Source organism: Phaseolus vulgaris, chromosome 5 (genome assembly GCF_000499845.2).
Source record: "Phaseolus vulgaris cultivar G19833 chromosome 5, P. vulgaris v2.0, whole genome shotgun sequence".
NCBI lineage: Eukaryota > Viridiplantae > Streptophyta > Magnoliopsida > Fabales > Fabaceae > Phaseolus > Phaseolus vulgaris.
Window position 1 is genome coordinate 31,191,119 of NC_023755.2, and position 17,745 is coordinate 31,208,863.

Genomic DNA, 17,745 nt, shown 5'->3' on the forward strand with positions numbered 1-17,745 from the left:
CTTATTTTGAACATATACATGTATATTACGGATCATTTTATCTGAAATCCTAAGCCACGACGAAATAATGTTTCTAGACTGAAGATCCGAATGCAACAATTTCAAAGAAATAAGAAAGCAAATTAGCTCGAATCCAACAAACTAAATAATTTGACTTTCTTCAAAAAAGGCCTTTTTTTTAATTTATACATAAGATATTTTCTCACTTTACGCATCACTTTTTGAGCTAGGAATAATGAAAGATATTCCCTCGTATACAATCCCACCAGGTGCCTTGACAATGGATCTTCCCCAACCAAAGTCAGCATCGTGGATTGCAAGCCTTACCTCAGCTAGTGATGCCAAGGTTTGGACACCTAAGAGTATGTGATCCACGAACAAGCGCTTTTAACAACTAAGACTTGAGTGCTGTAAATCTTTGTCTCACAGCACAAGCTATCTTCCACTCATTGATACTGACCAAACCTTCAATAATCTTCTGTCTGACCCTTATATATGGTATAAAACCTCTTTCTGCCATCCCTGTTGCAACCTTTGCAGCCAAAACATACTCACATTTCTCCAAGCACCCTTCAATCACTAACTCGTAACTCTCAAATCCAACAGAGTTACCCTCTTTCTCCAGGAATTCAATCATCTCAACAGCATTCCATATCTCCCTGTTTGCCCGTAATGCTGCCAATAATTTCACCAGTGTTCCCTGCCCTGGGGTTAAACCATATTGCACCACCATTTGCTTCATCAAATCCTGTGCCTCTGCAGTCTTTCTCACTATGCTCATTGCACCAATTACAGTGTCAAAACTATTTGAATCTGGAATACATCCAGCCCCACCCATGCCCCTAAGAACTTTAACGGCCTCCATTAGTTGGTCAACAGAACAGAGACATGATAGTAGATAATTACAAGTCCTACAGTCAGGAGTATATCCAATTGTTTGCATCTGAAGTAAAATATCAGAAACAGATTGAGACAGGCATCGCCGCTCCAACCAAGTGGATGAGAGGAGATCACGAGTCTGAGGAACTGGAAGGCAACCAGACCGTAGAGTCCGTTGTAGAACGGCAAGTGCAAGGGGGAAAGGATGGGAGCTTTGAAGGGTGTAAGAAAGAAGATAGGAATAAGCTAGTTGGGGCTTGGAACGTGGTCTGATAGGTATAAAAGATTGTAAAATTTCATCAACAATATGCACTTGTAAGTTATGAGGAAATGAAGAAAAGAAAGAAAAAGGATTTGAATTTTGGCAGGACTCCAAGGAAATGAAAAGGTCAGGAATTTTAACATAGTTTTTCGCTTCTACTTCCTCTCTTACAGCCTGCTCAAGATTTTGCAATGAAGACACTGAACAAGCTGAAGGACATCGGCTCAGAAAAGGCCGGAAATGAAGAAGAAATCTATTCTGCATTGTTGCTCCTATCACCATTCTGGATCAGCTAATATAGTATTGGAGCACCTTCTGACATGAGAGAAATGAAACCTGTGGAAATTTGCAGAAATCATACGTACAACATTAATAGGGTAAAAAGGTGTGAGAAAAAAAAACAAATTAATAGATGTGGCCAAACATTCATAAAATAAAATATAAATTTCTTTTTATCTATGCTTTACAGAGAGGTGCCTTTACATGGGGGGCATGAAACAAGGTTTCAGTAGAAACTACCAACTGAACATTACCAGTGGTTAAAGAAAAATGTGAAATGATTAAATCACAAAAGTGTGACAAGTCAAGCAGCACGTCATGACCAAAAAGCCAACACATCTGCATATCAATGTATAGAATCCAAGTTGAAATTAACAGATATAAACATAGAATGCAATGATTAACAATAAAAATATAACTAGGTTCAAATATCATGATGCAAATAAAGCAAAATATGAAAGAACCAACATAGCTCTCCTTAGAACATGCACTTGAAATAAATGCCAAATGTAACTATATCAAACAACAATCAAGTATTTAAGGGTAGGATTGGGTTGGATCCCTGTGTGAATGGTAGTAGAAGCATGTATGAACTAGTCAAAGATGACATAATGGTGGTTACAAAAATAGGAATAATGTCAGCACAGAATGCAAGTAAATGATATAAAAAAAATAAACATTTTAGAGGAAAACAAAGTAAAAAAGAATCCACAACATCTTCATGCCACCCAAAATTTCATAAAATCATAATGAATTTCAAACAGGGATTAACACAACCATAAGATTCATCACTTAAAATACCTTTTAATGAGCTTCTAGGAGTTTGATATCATGCTTCACTTCAATAGTTTTCTTGAATATAATGCTCCTCAAGTACAATCAACAAATCTCAGTCTTGACCAACTGAACCATCCCACATTTGAACTCATCTTAACACTAGGAAATGTTTTCAAGCATTTCAATGAGTTATTCTTCTCGAAGAAATCACGAATGAAACAACACCCACAAATGTCTTGTCTTATAGTTAAGCTTTTGAGAAGGAAAACGACATTTAGCGGTAGGAATTGTTCCTAAAATACCATATTATATATTGTGACATTTATATATATATATATATATATATATATATATATATATATATATATATTTGTGTGTGTGTGTTGAGACTGTTTTTACAAAACAGAATGGTCTGTGATTTTGCTTGAAAGCTAATTCCTTTAATACAATACAATTCATAAATTAGTGCTAAAAAAATCCCTTTTACCCCTTCTATCACTATCCGCCATCCATTACCAGCTCCACTCGTGTCCCTTTTACCCCTTATAAATTGGTTGTCACTTGATCACCTAAACCAATCATCAGAATGAATCTATCTACCTCTGGGAAGAGAAATCATGAGAAAGAGTGTGCATTTCCTAGTGGAAATTGTAATAAGTAGTCGTCATACTCATCCAGGACGAGTGTGGGGAATTCTTCATTTTATAAAGTACCATCACTGGTCAGGTCAAGAGAAGACTTGCACACAGAAGGCATGGTGGTAGAAGACCCGATGCAAGCAAGTGACCAGTCTACCCTTTGTTTTATTCAGATAGATACTTCTATATGTCTGGTTGATTCAAACCAATTATTTGGGGGATTGTTTCTTACTATATTTGTCTCTATTACAAACTTGTGTGCCTATTATATGATGTACGACAGCAAAAGCCTTTTTCCTCTAGGCAAGATTGGTTACATAGATCACATAGTGCTGCTGGACTTGATTAAAGACCATACTTTCAGAGATATTATTTTAGGCCAACTAAACCCTAGCTCTTAATCAAAGATTTAATTCAAACCCAACTAAAACAATTGATTATGGTCAGAACAAGATCACATAAAATATACGAACATTTTAAAATAATTTAAGAAATGGAAAATTGAAGAATTGGAAACGCAAATGAGTGCTCACCCATGGCAGTATATTCGTCAGACCACTCTAAAGGAGTAGGGTTTGTTTGAAGAATGGATGGAGAGAAGAAAGAAATGCACCATTTGACTCCTTAGTGGCCCGTTCAATTCCCATGACTTGCATTTTCCTCTCACCGGAATGAGTTTCAGGAAGGGACGCGACTTGTGAGATTTGGGGGTGAAGGTGGGGAACGAAAGCCAAGCTAGATTGAAGCTACGGCACCAAAGGGAACGTGGATTCAAGCTTGGAAGTGGGAAACTATTAAAATAACTTCTGATTTATCCCCCGAGAAACTACTGACCCCTTTCTCATTTTTTTTGTTTTTGAAAAACCCTAAAATAACTTTTATCCACTAAAATATTTAACTTTTTAAAATTGATTATAAAAGTTTAATAATTGATGTTACCTTTAATGAATGTATTATATTCTATATTATTGATGTAATGTTTGACTAAGATTAACTTAGCAACCTTTGATATTGGTCAAGTCACTTAAAAAATGCAGCCCTTCATGTCTTTTTTAAAATATTCTCTAATTTTCATTATTTTTGTTCATTATAAATTTTTAAAAATAAAATAATTTCCATTGGTTACTTTATAGTGATTAGATGTATATTTAGTTATGAGATATTAATAAATAATAATCATTCTAAAGTAATAGTATCTAACCTCACAAGTGGAGATATATATTAGAAAAAATAATAATTTAAACAATAAAGGTCATAAAGAAACAGGAGGAATTTGGAGGATGGGTATCCTCCTTGCAGAAAAGGATAGTCCACATCCAAAATTAAATAGAAGTGTGCCAATATCTCTCTGTGAAAGCAATATTATACCAAATCAACTCTAACAAGGTAAGCAAATCCAATGGAAAATCCAAACATTCACAATAAAACAAAGACAACAAGAAGTTTGTTTGCTTATAAAACACATTTCCAGGACACTCTTTCTTCTTTTACTCCATCCAAAACCTCTGAAACCAATGAAGAAGACAAGAAATGCTTCATATCCCGAGTACATACCCAAGTTTCGCCAAAAACAACGAAAGGTCTGTTCCAATTTCCAAATGTTGCTATCCAGCAATGTAAATAACAACCAACAACATTATCGCAGATCCACCAACCAAATCAACATGTGTGAAATTCAATTATTAATATTTACAGGAAATAAATCATCCATCCGGAGAGGGTAGGAGAAAAATGACATACCAAGTACAAACACTCTTCAACCTAAACACCAGTAATAAACTATTTATTCATTAATACCAAGCCTAACCAGTTACCACTATCACTCGCAAGAAAATCAAATACGTTACTACTCTCTGAGTGTCCGTAACTACTAAAATCAATGCAGAGCTAACAAAAGACACTGAAACAAAAAAAAAAGTGAAAACTCTTAATCATGTAAGAACTGACGTTCAGGAAAACGGAATTCGGATAGGGTTCTAATTTAACTGCCTACAAGGAGCATTTGCAAAATGAACTGCATATAATATTTCAATCACAAAAACATAGTCAAATGAAATAAATTTGAACGTCCAAGAGACATACAATACTACTGATTCATCAGAGTGCAAACTTCGTGAAAACCTCTACTTCCTTTCCAAAACCAACGGGCAGGGGGTAATCATTGTATTCAACATTCAAGCTCCACTCATTTAAAGGCAACACTAACAATAATAAACAATAATAAACATGGACAAACTCACAGGGATAAAAGGGGACTCTTGGGGATGGAATTCAATATTGTATTTAGGTTGAGAGCAGCCACCACCAGCACGACCAAATATGCTACCTTTATGACAACAACAAAGAAAATAAATTTTTTTTCATAAACACAATCTAATAACATTAAATAGTAATAAAAACATTCAATTCTGAAAATTCATAAAAGTGTTTAAAAACTTTATTCTTTTAGTGATTATGATAAACTACAGAAGAACAATCCTTAAACAATGTATTAAACTCCACAAGCCAGTTTCAGTAACAATACTGTAGCTTCTATTTCCAAAGTAATTACAACTCGTATTGTAACTGACACCTACTAGCGCTCGTTGCTAAACTGAGCAACAAGCATTTACCACACAGTCTATACTTCTGGCAAGATGCTAAGTTGACTCATTGTCACTGAATCTTCTAAGCAGTCTGATATAGATCAAGGGAACAATTTCTTGACTTACATATTTATGCTGCTTTTCTCATCTTAAAGACAACATTACCAAGATTTTTGGTTTTACAAATATTAGACAGTGCATAGGCTGACAGTTGATAGGCTGTTATTCTGTTAGTTTCTTGTTAGCCAGTTCATGTGTTTTCTCTCTGTATATAATCTCTAGTAGCTTCACCACAGTAATACAATAATATTTTCTCTCTCATTCTCTTATATTCTAATATGGTATCCTGAGCCCCAATTTTCTTCATCTTCTTCTTCTTCTACTACTTCTACCTCTGACCATTCTTGATGTGATTCCAATAGCCACATAGAACAAGATTCTTGACACTTTGAGGAATCACCTTGAGCTGGAAAATATAGAGGCACTTTCTTAGAAGTTGGATCATGGTTCTAAGTCAAGAACTCACCAATACAAGTACCAATTCCCAAACTCATTTGGATGAACCAAATATTGTCAAATTGAATCAACAAAGGAATTATAAAAGAGAAGACCGAACAGAATTAAACCACAAACAAATGTACCGAACAGAATTTAGAAAACCAAAACATAGGTGCTGGAAAATTAAGGACAGCCGAACCAAAAAATGCTCAAGAACACAAAACAACAAGAGTAATTGAAAGAGAAGAAAGGAAGGAGAAGAGAATGCTCATGAAGATGGAAGATAGGTTGGATGATCACGCCACTAGAAGTATGGATGCTCCTAGATGAGTGTGATGCCGCCACTTGAGGAAACCATGGTCCTTCAAGATAAGACTAGAGTAGAAGCTCAAAAGCTCTCCAAATGCTCACTCCAATTTTGAGTATAGTTTCTTTAGATGAATTCAAATCTGAATTTTACAAAGGAAGCACCTCTATTTATAGCCTAAGGTGCTGAAAAATAGGTGGGAAATTTCAAATAAACTCATTTGAAATTCCCACCAAAAACAATTCACATGGGAGGTGTGACCTTTTTCTACTATGACACCTCCCAAAAACTACACCTACACCTATCTACTAATACACCCCCCTAAAGGTCCTATTTAAAACCTAAAAGATGCTATAACAAAAGAGGTTTCTAAGGTTTCCCTCTAAGCACCTTCAACTAAAGACACTACAAAAAGAGAAAATAAATGTCCTCTTGCTCCCAAGGCTTTGAACATGCTTCTTGTAATCCTTTGAGGTGGACTTTGACCTCCATGGGCATCCTCCATTTGTGCCTCTACCTCTTCTTGAGCTTGATGAGTGGCCTCCATGTTCTCTTGGGCTTGATCTCCATCAATTCTGCTCCTGTGTTATCCATGACCACCTCCACCAACGTTCACCATTTCAATACCCCTATTTCCCTCAAAATCAATGATAACAATTTCCTTGTATGGAAACAACAGGTTCTGGCTACCCTACAAGGTCTTGAGTTAATGCATTTCTTGGATGGAAATGTTGTTCCTTCTGAGTTTCTGCAAAACCAAAACAACCAAACTCTGGAAAATCCTGCATATGGTTCTTATCACAAACAAGATCAACTTCTTGTGGCATGGCTTCTTGCTTCCATGTCTTCTTCTCTCTTAACCAAGATGATGGGTCTTGATTCATCGGCTCAAATCTGGAATCGCCTCCTCACCTACTATGCCTCTCACACTCGCCCAATGGTAAAGAAGTTATGCCTTCTCCTAAAGACTCCAAAGAATGAACGCTCCATTTCCACTTACGTTTATTATATCAAGAAAATTGTTGACTCTTTGGCTGTTGTTGGTTCTCCAGTTTCCACTGCTAATCACTTTGATGCTATTCTCGATGGGTTATCCCCAGATTTTGATGGGTTCATCACATCCATTCGCTCACACAGTGACCCGTATACTGTGGATGATCTTGAAGCACTTCTTCTTGCACAAGAGGAACGATTTGACAAACATAAATTGGCTCAAGATCCTCTCCTTCAGGTTAACACTATTTCTACTCCTTGGCTTGTCAAGAATCAAAACCGTAAGAAATTTTCCACCTACACTCCTCAAGGAGGACGTTCATACACTGCTCCTACTCGTCCCTCTGCTCGTCCTTTTGCTCGTCCTTCGTCCTATCAACCTTCTTCTTGGTATTCAGTCAAACAGTTTTGCCAAATTTGTCACAAATCTGGTCACACTGCACATGCATGTTGGCATCGTTACGATCCTCCACCCACCACCTCCTTCAATTCTAATGTTTCACAACATACTCAGAACTTTGATAACGACTCTGCACCCTCCATTCTTGGTGCTCCTTCCACCATCGAAGACCCTCGGTGGTATCCCAACACTGGTGCAACACACCATGTTACAAAAGACTCCAAGATTTTCACACACAAACAACCCTATCATACTAGGTTTAGGTAATGACGACCTCAAGCTAGGTAATGGCCAAGGTATGCATATTTTACATACTAGGTCTGCTTCCTACACTGCTCCTCACTCACACACTGTTTTCAAACTTCATAATCTTCTACATGTTCCAACTATTACCAAAATTCTCATTAGTGTTGCTCAATTTGACAAAGACAATTACGTTTACTTTGAATTCTTTCCTAACTTTTGCAACGTTAAACATCAGGTAACTCAATAGATTTTACTTCAAGGAGTCATTAAAGATGGTCTTTATGTGTTCCCTCCCTCCAGTAATCTCACTGATTGCACTGTTAACTATGCTTCCTACAAACCCAAGATTCCTACTTTACAACTTTGGCACAATAGACTTGGTCATTGTAATTTCTCTGTTGTTAAACGCATTTTGAATAGTTGTAATGTTGCTTATTCTTCTACCACACGCTTTTGTGAACCTTGTATACATGGAAAGTTTTATCAGCTTCCTTTTCATAACTCTGTTTCATAATACACTGCACCATTACAATTAGTTTTCATTGATATATGGGGTGTTGCTCCTGTATGTGCTTCCAATGGTGCTCGTTATTATATTTCCTTTTTAGATGTTCACACTAAATACACATGGTTGTTTCTCTTGCAAAATAAATCTCAAGCGCTAAATTTGCTCCTTCGTTTCAAAACATTTGCAGAAACTCAAACAGGTTTTAAACTGCGTGTTATTCAAACTGATAATGCAAAGGTATTCATATGCTTTAAACATTTTACCCAAATGTATGGTATTCTTCATCGGTTCACTTGTCTCCACACCCATGAGCAAAATGGCTCTATCGAACGCAGGCATAGGCACATCTTTGATATGGGTTTAACCCTTCTTGCTTTTGCTTCGTTACCCATCAAATTTTGGGGTGAAGCCTTTACCACTGCCATGCATATCATTAATATTCTGCCTTCCCCTGTTTTACAAAATAAATCTCCATATGAATTGTTGTTTCACAAACCTCCTGTATATAATACATTATAAACCTTTGGGTGTGGCTGCTATCCTTTGCTTCGACCCTATAACAAACAAGCTTGATTTCAAATCTGCATGCTGCCTTTTTCTTGGCTACAGCATTCATAACAGAGGCTATATTTGTCTCTCTAACACTAGTAAGGTCTATATTTCTAGGCATGTTATTTTTCATGAAGAATTATTCCCTTATGATATTCCTGGATATAAGTTTCATCCTTCTGTACATGATAACATTGCTTCTGACTGTTTGAACCAAGCTATCACTGTTATCCACTCCCTTGCTGTTAATTCTTCTATTGTTTCCCAACTCAGTCCTGATTCTACTGTACCTACTAATCCTAATCCTTCTACCGCTTTGGTGCCTACCTCTTCCACTGACCCTGGCACTGTCAATACTCATCGTATGACAACAAGATCCAAGACAGGTATTTTCAAACCCAAAACTTTTCATACTCACTCTGTTTTACCATCACCAGTTCCAACATCTGTCGCCAAAGCTCTCTCTTCTCCTCCTTGGTTTCAAGCAATGAGTGATGAATACACTGCTCTTCTCAACAATCACACTTGGTCCTTAACATCTCTTCCTGAAGGAGCTAAAGTTGTTGGATGCAAATGGCTTTTTAAAAACAAATACCATGCGGATGGTTCCTTTCACCGGCACAAAGCTCGCCTTGTTGCTAAGCGATTCAGTCAAACAAAAGGGTGTGATTACAATGATACATATAGTCTTGTGGTTAAACCTTCCACCATTCGGCTCGTCGTATCTCATGCGGTTTCTGCTAATTGGCCTATCCATCAAATTGACGTAAACAATGTTTTTCTGAATGGAAATCTTCAGGAGGATGTCTATATGAATTAGCCACCGGGTTTTGTGTCCAATTCTCCACATCTAGTTTGCAAACTTCACAAAGCTTTATATGGTTTAAACAGGCTCTGCGATCCTGGTTTCAAAAGTTAAGTACCACTCTTCAAACTTTTGGTTTTCACTCTATCAAAAGTGACTCTTCTTTATTTGTTCAGTTTCATTCCTCATACACAATCTTTATTCTAATTTATGTTGATGATATTATCATCACAGGCTCTTCCTTACAAGAAGTTCAAAATCTCATATCCAAACTTAGCTCCTGTTTCGCACTCAAGGATCTTGGCCCTCTTCATTACTTTCTCGGTGTCCAGGTTAATTGTCTTTCCAATGGTGGTCTGCACTTGTCTCAGCATAAATATATAAATGATCTCCTTATACGTACAAACATGCATGCTGCTAAACCACTACCCACACCCATGCAAACTAACCTTTGCATACCAAAAGATGTGTTCTCTACTCTGCATGATCAGTTGTCGGAGCCCTTCAATATATCCTCGTCACACGTCCAAAACTGTCCTATGCAGTGAACAAGGTGTGTCAGTTTATGGATGACCCACAAGACCATCATTGGAAGGCAGTTAAACGCATTCTACGCTATCTTGTTGGTACTCGTTCTCATGGCTTTCTCGTTCAACATAGCTCCTGCACAGATGTTTGTGCTTTTAGTGATGCTAACTGGGGCAGCGACATTGACGAGAGGAAGTCTACCATTGGCTACTGTGTATATTATGGTCTCAACATCATTGCCTCGTCCTCCCACAATCAACGGGTTGTTTCACGTGGCAGCACTGAAGCTGAATATCGCAGCATTGTTGTGGCTCTAACTGAAGTCATTTGGTTGCAATCTATCCTACATGAACTGCACCTTTCCTCCACTCAACAACAGTTATTCTCGGACAACCTAGGAGTTGTTCTTCTCAACGCCAACTCCATCATGCATTCTCGAACCAGCATTTCGAACTAGACTTACATTTGGTTAAAGATTATGTTCAACAAAACAAAATTCGTTTGCTTCATCTCCATGTTTAGCTAGTTCTCAGACAAAATTTTCCTAGTTATTTTTTTCTGTTTCAACTCTTCCAATACAACAATGTACTATTCAATCAACAGAGGCTACTGCTTTACATTAATGAATCCTGTTTCTTCAAAATCAACTTGTCAACATAGGCACCAATATTCAATACTAAAATGTTTCTAAACTAACGGTTGCCATACAAAAAATTATTCTACCATAAGCATTTAGATCAGAATTTAACAAAACTGGTTTACGTAGGCAAAGTTAGCCATTTGTAAAGATGGTAGATAGGAATGAGAATGCTCATAATCCTCTCACGCACTTTACTGATTTCTTGAAAGTGGGATCAAGGTTAAAATTCAACCATACCATTTATTAAATAGTTTTTAAAATTCTGCACTGTTTAAACAACTATTTTTACTATTTACCCATTTCTAGACACTATTCATGATAAACTGAAAACAATGCTTACCAAGTGCTCGATGAAATGTTTCAATCAATTCAATGAATACATCAAGGCCAGAATAGTGCTGCCATTCGATCACCAACACTGCAGTCAACTGCTTCCAATTCACCAATTAGACAGAACTTGAACAATTCCGATTGGAATGCGGCAATGGTATTCCAATTCAAATCACTAGTCATTTGAATTGCAGAATTTCAACGAATCAGCTCAAACGATGAATTGCAAATCGGATTCCAGATCAAAACAAGAAAACAACTGAAGCAACACCAAATCAAACAAATTGTGCTTGTGCCAAATCAAGTAACGAATCAGGAAATAGAAAAAAGATCAAAGCAAAAACATAAAAAAAAACTACCTGATCAGATAAGAACAAATGAGAGTAGGTTTGCGTCCTCGGCGAAATGCTGTTCCCAACCGCACCGGGAAGACACCGACACCAACCACTGGACCAGTTGCTCCCCAAAAGACTGAGAATTCCTTGTGTGCTTTGCTGTAAATGCCGGGTCAACGAAAGCACAACATTAAGTTGTAGGAACAGAGTGATGGGCACTACTTACTCATTCATAAGAAAGCAGTTATGCAGATAGAAATGGTAAAACAATCACTCTCATTATTTTATCATATGTCTTCCATACCACACCTCTAGAGTTGCCCCTATTCAAACTATGTTTCATTCATTCATTTATTCAAACTATGTTTGCAATCAAACCCACGGACACCACAGAAAAATACTCTGAAAAGTTTTGTACATCATATTTATCTTAATATGATATAAAGTTATCAAATAAAAAATATCATATAATATTTCTATAAACGTATTAATAATATTTATAGTTTATTATAACTTTTAATAGAAATATTTATATAAAAAATTTATTAGTTTTGATTAAATAAATATTTGAGATTAAGAATATTTTTTTAAAAATTACATGCCTAAACATATAAAGAAAAAATATAAAAAATAATAATTATAAAATGCTTATTAATTACTTTTAAAAAATAATCTATATTTTATTTTTTTGCAAAAAATATTAAAAAAAATTGCAAATAAATAGATTACAGATTTCTTGTCAAATTTATTAAAATACAATTTCTTACTAACTGTTATTTATAGCAAATTTTATAAGTATTTTTTAAAGAAATTTTTCTCTAAAAAAATAACGGAAAATATGTGTTTTCTAGTAGTATTAATTTAGTGAATATAATAATTAATTTTTTATTTCTAAATTAATTTATATTTAATGATTTTTTTTAGTAGAATAATAATTTTTGAAAAATATAGAAAAAATATATTTTTATTTTATATTATTTATTTAAAAGAAAAATTATCTTTTAGTGATATTTTAAAAAAAATAATACTATATATTAACTTAGTGTTATTTATAGTAATATTGATCTACACAATATTACAATATTAAGTTTATATTATTTATAGTAACATTTCTATAAAAAAAATATTATTATAACAGATTTTATATACTGTAACATATTAAATAAATGTGATTATAAAAATGTCAATGAAGGTGATAAATGGTGTAGTGTGATGATAGTAAACCTCTAGAACTACTTATTTATCAGGATAATTATGGATAATATTTTTTGTGACATGCATCAGGTTTCTCAAGGTTAAATGATTATAAATTGGTGTTCACTTGATCACCTAAACCAATCATCACACTGAATCTAGCTACCTCTGGGAAGAGAATTCATGAGAAAGAGTGTGCATGCCTAGTGGAAATTGTAATAGTAGTCATCATACTCATCTAGAACTAGTTTGTGTGGAATTCTTCATTTTATAAAGTACCATCAGTGGTGTCTGGTGAAGAGAAGGCTTACACACAGAACGTATGGTAGTAGAAGACCCTATGCAAGCAAGTGATCACTCCACCCTTTCTTTTATTATTTTAGGTCAAAGGCCATATTATTATCTCAATCAAAGATTTGATTTAAACCTAACTAAAATAAACAAAAAAAAATCACATAAAATATAGGAAGATTTCAAAATAATTTAAGAAATGAAAAATTGATGAATTGGAAACGCAAATGAGTGCTCACCTCATTGCGGTAGATTCTTCATAGCAGTCTAATGCTCTGTTTGGTTGAGTGGTTTCATTGTTGCGGTAGATTTGAAGATTGAGAAAGAGCTTGCACTGTTCATGTTTAATTGTATGCTTAATTGTATGAATTTATGTTGATTTTGTGAGAAAGAAATGAGAGGGTGGAGGAAGGCATGACACCCTAAGATGAGAAAAAAATAGAGGAAAGTTGGGTTAGTTTTGTGTAATGATAAAGTTGTTCCTGTTTTATTTCATACAATAGATGTATCTGCATGTGTTTTTTTTACGTGCAATATAAGTGTGCCTAGAATAATTACACTTTCATATAATTTGTTTTTTTTTCTATTTCAATTCAAAACTATGGATAATCGGTTATGAGTCATACTATAATCGATTATACATTTACTCTTTTATAAAATTATTGCAGGTTTTGGTCAACTAATTGTATGTTCTCACATAGTTCAACAATAAGACTTTAAAGTTATCAAAGATACAATCAAATTTAATAATATTTTTCATAAATTTATCAAAGATACAATACACATAATACATCTATATACCTATTAATACTTCAAAGTTTGATTATATATCAATTAATACTTCAATGTTTAATTATATACTTATTGATACTTCAAATTAATTTTATCCATTATCTTGGTTGTAATTAATTGAAAATCAGTATCCTAATTATGTGTACAATTTTATTAAATTTATTTTTTATTATAGTTGTTTTTTATGACATCTTGTATGATTTCTTGGATGGTTGTAACCTATAAGACATGGTGCCACGAACATATCTCTCTTTTCGGTGTTTAGGGGTCAAGGTGCATGTCTTTAGGATCCATAATTGATTATGCATATCCTTGTCCTAATCGATTATGGGTGAATGACTAATCGACTATGGATTAAAGCTTAATTGATTATGGATAGCAAATGTAATTGATTACTATATGGAGCAAATACAATAATAATTGATTATGGCTCCCTTTTTCACCTATAAATAATCCAACAAATACAATTTCCTATATTTACGTGTTTTGTTTGGTTTCTCCCTTAAAAATTTGCTTTAAAATGTATGTGAAATTGAACATATTGGTCAAATATTTCTTTCTAAACGCAGAAAGAATAACATTGCTTAAATAATATGGATATCAATAACCAATAATTAAGAGATAATTATATGGGTTATTATTTTCATACATAATGGTGAAGTTGAATTTAAATTGAAAATATTTTTTTAATTAATTAAAATACTAGAAGGTGAGGATGAATTATATTTTGAAGGTTCTTTAAAACTTGATGTGATTGTGCAATATTTATGTTTAATGAATTTATGTATAATAAAATCTTGATGTGATTCTCCAATGTTTATGTTTAATAGTTAATGTATAATAAAAGTGCATTTTTCCTTTACTTATAAATTTCAACCATAAATACATAAATTAATATATAAATTTTATATGTAAATATTAATCTTTATTTTATTAAAATAATTTAAATTTAAGATAAAAATTATTTTAATAATTTAATTAATAAAATAATTAATTTTATTATATAATTTAATCACATCAATCATATTATTTATAAATTTTTCACTTTAATCTAATTACTTTTTTCTACATTCATACAACATACGTTTCCATTCATTTTTTTCATATTATCTTTTTCTACGTTCAAAGAACATACATCTCCACTAATTTTTTTCATATTGTCTTTTTCTACATTCAACAACGTACATTTCTACTCATTTTTTTTCATATTTTCTTTCCCTAAACTTTGAAGGAGTAGGGTTTGCTTGAAAAAAATAGATGGAGAGAATAAAAAAATGCACCATTTGACTCTTTAGGGACCCTTTCAAGTGTGACTCACTTGCACTTTCCTCTCACCAGAATAGATTTAGGGAAGGGGCTCGACTTGTGAGATTTGGGGTCAAGACGGGGAACGAAAGCCGAGCTAGATTGAAGCATTGGCACCAAAGGAACGTGGATTCAAGCTACGGTCATTTTTCTCTTTGGAAAATCCTAAAATAAATTTTATACACTGAAAATTTTAACTTTTAAAAATGATTATAAAAGTTTATTAATTGATTTTATATTCAACTAAAGTTGTAGCATCATGGGTCCAGACCGATTAGGTGGATAAGTGGACCATTTTTCGATACTAGCATTAAAAAGAGTTAATTCTTGATACTTTATATTAAAGAGTATTCTTACGTTGGCACAGATCAAGGAATACTGAGTAATTAGTCTTGATTAATTGACTATGCCAATAACAAGGCCATATACAGAAGAAAGGAGGAGGATTCTGAGTATATGTAGAAGAAGAGATAGGGGAGAAAACATACTACACACTCGTTTAAGAGTATACGTATTCTTAGCCACCTTGAATTTTTTGGGTTCGAGATCATTCATACTCTTGTATAGAACATTTTGGCGCTCACCGTGGGACAGGTAAAATTGTTCCTATCGACCACTTTTCAAAGCCTTGAAATATGAGAGGAATGCAACAAGCTGCAGGGGGAGGAAGCTAATGAGATTATGGACCCTAATGCAACTCAAGTGTTGATGGAGATGATCGAGACAATGCAAAAGCGGGATGAGGAGCGTGTTGTGGAGTGTAGGAGAGCGTAGGAGGATTTCCAAAGGGCACAGGAGTGGTTGCAGAGACAAAACGAAGAACTGAGAAGGCAAATCTACCGCCAAAATGTGGGAGGACATTAGGAGGTGAAGGTAGAGCTAGAATTTCAGTCGTTCTCGGAGGAAATTATGAATGAACCAGTTCCTCATAATTATGTGTTCCCAAAGGTTGGTTATTTCACAAGGAAGCATGATCCGTATGCTCACTTAAAAATTTTTCGAGCACAAATGTTGATTTGTGGAGGGTCAGATGCGGTGCGATGTAAAATGTTGGCGAGAACATTAGTGGAAACGGTATTGGATTGGTTTAGCAATTTACCAGAAGGGTCGGTGATGTCACTAGAAGTGTTTACAAGGTTATTTGTGTCGTATTTGCGGCAAATAAGGTGAAACCTCCAACAATGGTAGATCTTTTTGAAATCAAGCAGTTGAGGGAACAATCGATAAAGCAATATTTGCGATGATTTAATGAAATGGTTGTTCAAATCCTACAACCGAATGAGATGTTTGTTGAAGCATTCATTAGAGGACTTCCATCGGGAAGATTTGGCAAGTCTTTGGTGTGAAGAAGACTGGTAGACATGGCGGCTATCAACTTGAGGGCAACATCTCATATTAAGGCAGAGGAGTTTGCCCTAAGAAAGAGGGAAGAGGAATGGGGTGAAGACGGATTAGGAAGAACGCGATCAATGACAGAAAATACTATGGTAGGAATAAGGCCGAGCATGGGAAAAGAAGGTTCGGTGAAAGCACGAATGGAGGATAGAGCTCCTGTGGGCACATATGAGGGTTTTAAACAGCCAAATGATAGGAGGGTGGGAAGGTTCGATTGGACTTCCCCCCTCAAATTGTCAATATCACAAACTAACATCATCAAGGATGTGAATCTAGTGAAACTCTTACGCTTCCCATAGAAAACTGAAAAGCTCATGAGAGGTGATAAAAACGCGTGGTGTCATTTTCACAGAGCATACGGTCATGACACTAAGAAGGGTTTGATGGAGATTTTCAAAGCGAGGGATGATGAGCTTGGGGAAGTAAAGTCTTTGTAAGCTACGGAAGGAGGTGAAGTAGGAAGCCAGCATGAAGATCCAGTTATGGGCGATTTAAACACTATAGTAGGGGGATTTTCAGGAGTATAAGTGTCAAGCGCAAGACGAAAAAGATATACACGATCGATAATGCATTTCGATGCGGGAGAAATTTGAACTCCAACTCTAAGTTTCACTCAAGAAGATTTAAAGGAGGTCTTCCCTCACGATAATGATCCAATAGTTATATCAGTGGTGATGAAGAGTTGAAGGGTGCATAGGGTTTTGGTGGATCAAGGATCGGCGGACATGTTGTTTTGGAGTTTGTTTATTGCCATGGGAGGATCCTTGGACGAGTTAGAGCCTTATGATAGATTCTTGGTAGGGTTCTTAGGGACCCAATGCATGTGTGTGGTTATCTTGAGACTCAAACAACTTTTGGTGAGGGAAGCGAGGCAAAAACAATCGATATCAGGTACATGGTTGTTAATTAATACCCATTTGTCTTATAACATTTTGTTGGGGAGGCCAACGATTAATAAGTTATGGGTTGTAGTATCAACAGTGTATATGAGGATAAAGTATTCGCTCACGGAGGGAGCAGTGGAGACCATGAAGGTAGACCAGAGGACTGCTAGGAAGTGTTATGAAAGGAGTTTGAAAGGCAAAAAAAGGTGTATGAATGTGGAACAAAGAGTGGGGGAGTATAAGGAAGTAAAAATGGATCCCAGGGTAGGATATGAGGAGGAAGGACCACAACCGGTAGAAGAAATTAAAACCATAAGTTTGGAAG

The 17,745-nt window shown here is 35.1% G+C and overlaps 2 protein-coding genes across 11 annotated transcripts; one reads left to right on the forward strand and one right to left on the reverse strand.

The window, feature by feature from the left end:
* Nucleotides 1-99: 99 nt before the first annotated feature.
* LOC137835424 (pentatricopeptide repeat-containing protein At1g06270-like) lies at nt 100-11,960 on the reverse strand. Of its 10 annotated transcripts, XM_068643926.1 has the most exons (6): nt 11,786-11,889; nt 11,584-11,718; nt 11,235-11,399; nt 5,076-5,161; nt 2,222-2,356; nt 100-1,477 (listed from the first exon to the last, which is right to left on the reverse strand). In XM_068643926.1, the coding sequence occupies exon 6, from the start codon at nt 1,421-1,423 to the stop codon at nt 395-397; it is 1,029 nt and encodes a 342-aa protein (XP_068500027.1). In that variant the 5' UTR covers nt 1,424-1,477; nt 2,222-2,356; nt 5,076-5,161; nt 11,235-11,399; nt 11,584-11,718; nt 11,786-11,889; the 3' UTR covers nt 100-394. The 10 variants fall into 10 exon arrangements, with proteins under 10 accessions (XP_068500027.1, XP_068500025.1, XP_068500028.1 ...); XM_068643924.1 differs by having other exon boundaries at nt 11,584-11,960; XM_068643927.1 differs by having other exon boundaries at nt 11,235-11,322; nt 11,584-11,885.
* On the forward strand, nt 6,818-9,741 carry LOC137834311 (uncharacterized). Its single transcript, XM_068642370.1, has 2 exons — nt 6,818-7,797; nt 9,039-9,741. The coding sequence occupies exons 1-2, from the start codon at nt 6,818-6,820 to the stop codon at nt 9,739-9,741; spliced, it is 1,683 nt and encodes a 560-aa protein (XP_068498471.1).
* Nucleotides 11,961-17,745: the final 5,785 nt, after the last annotated feature.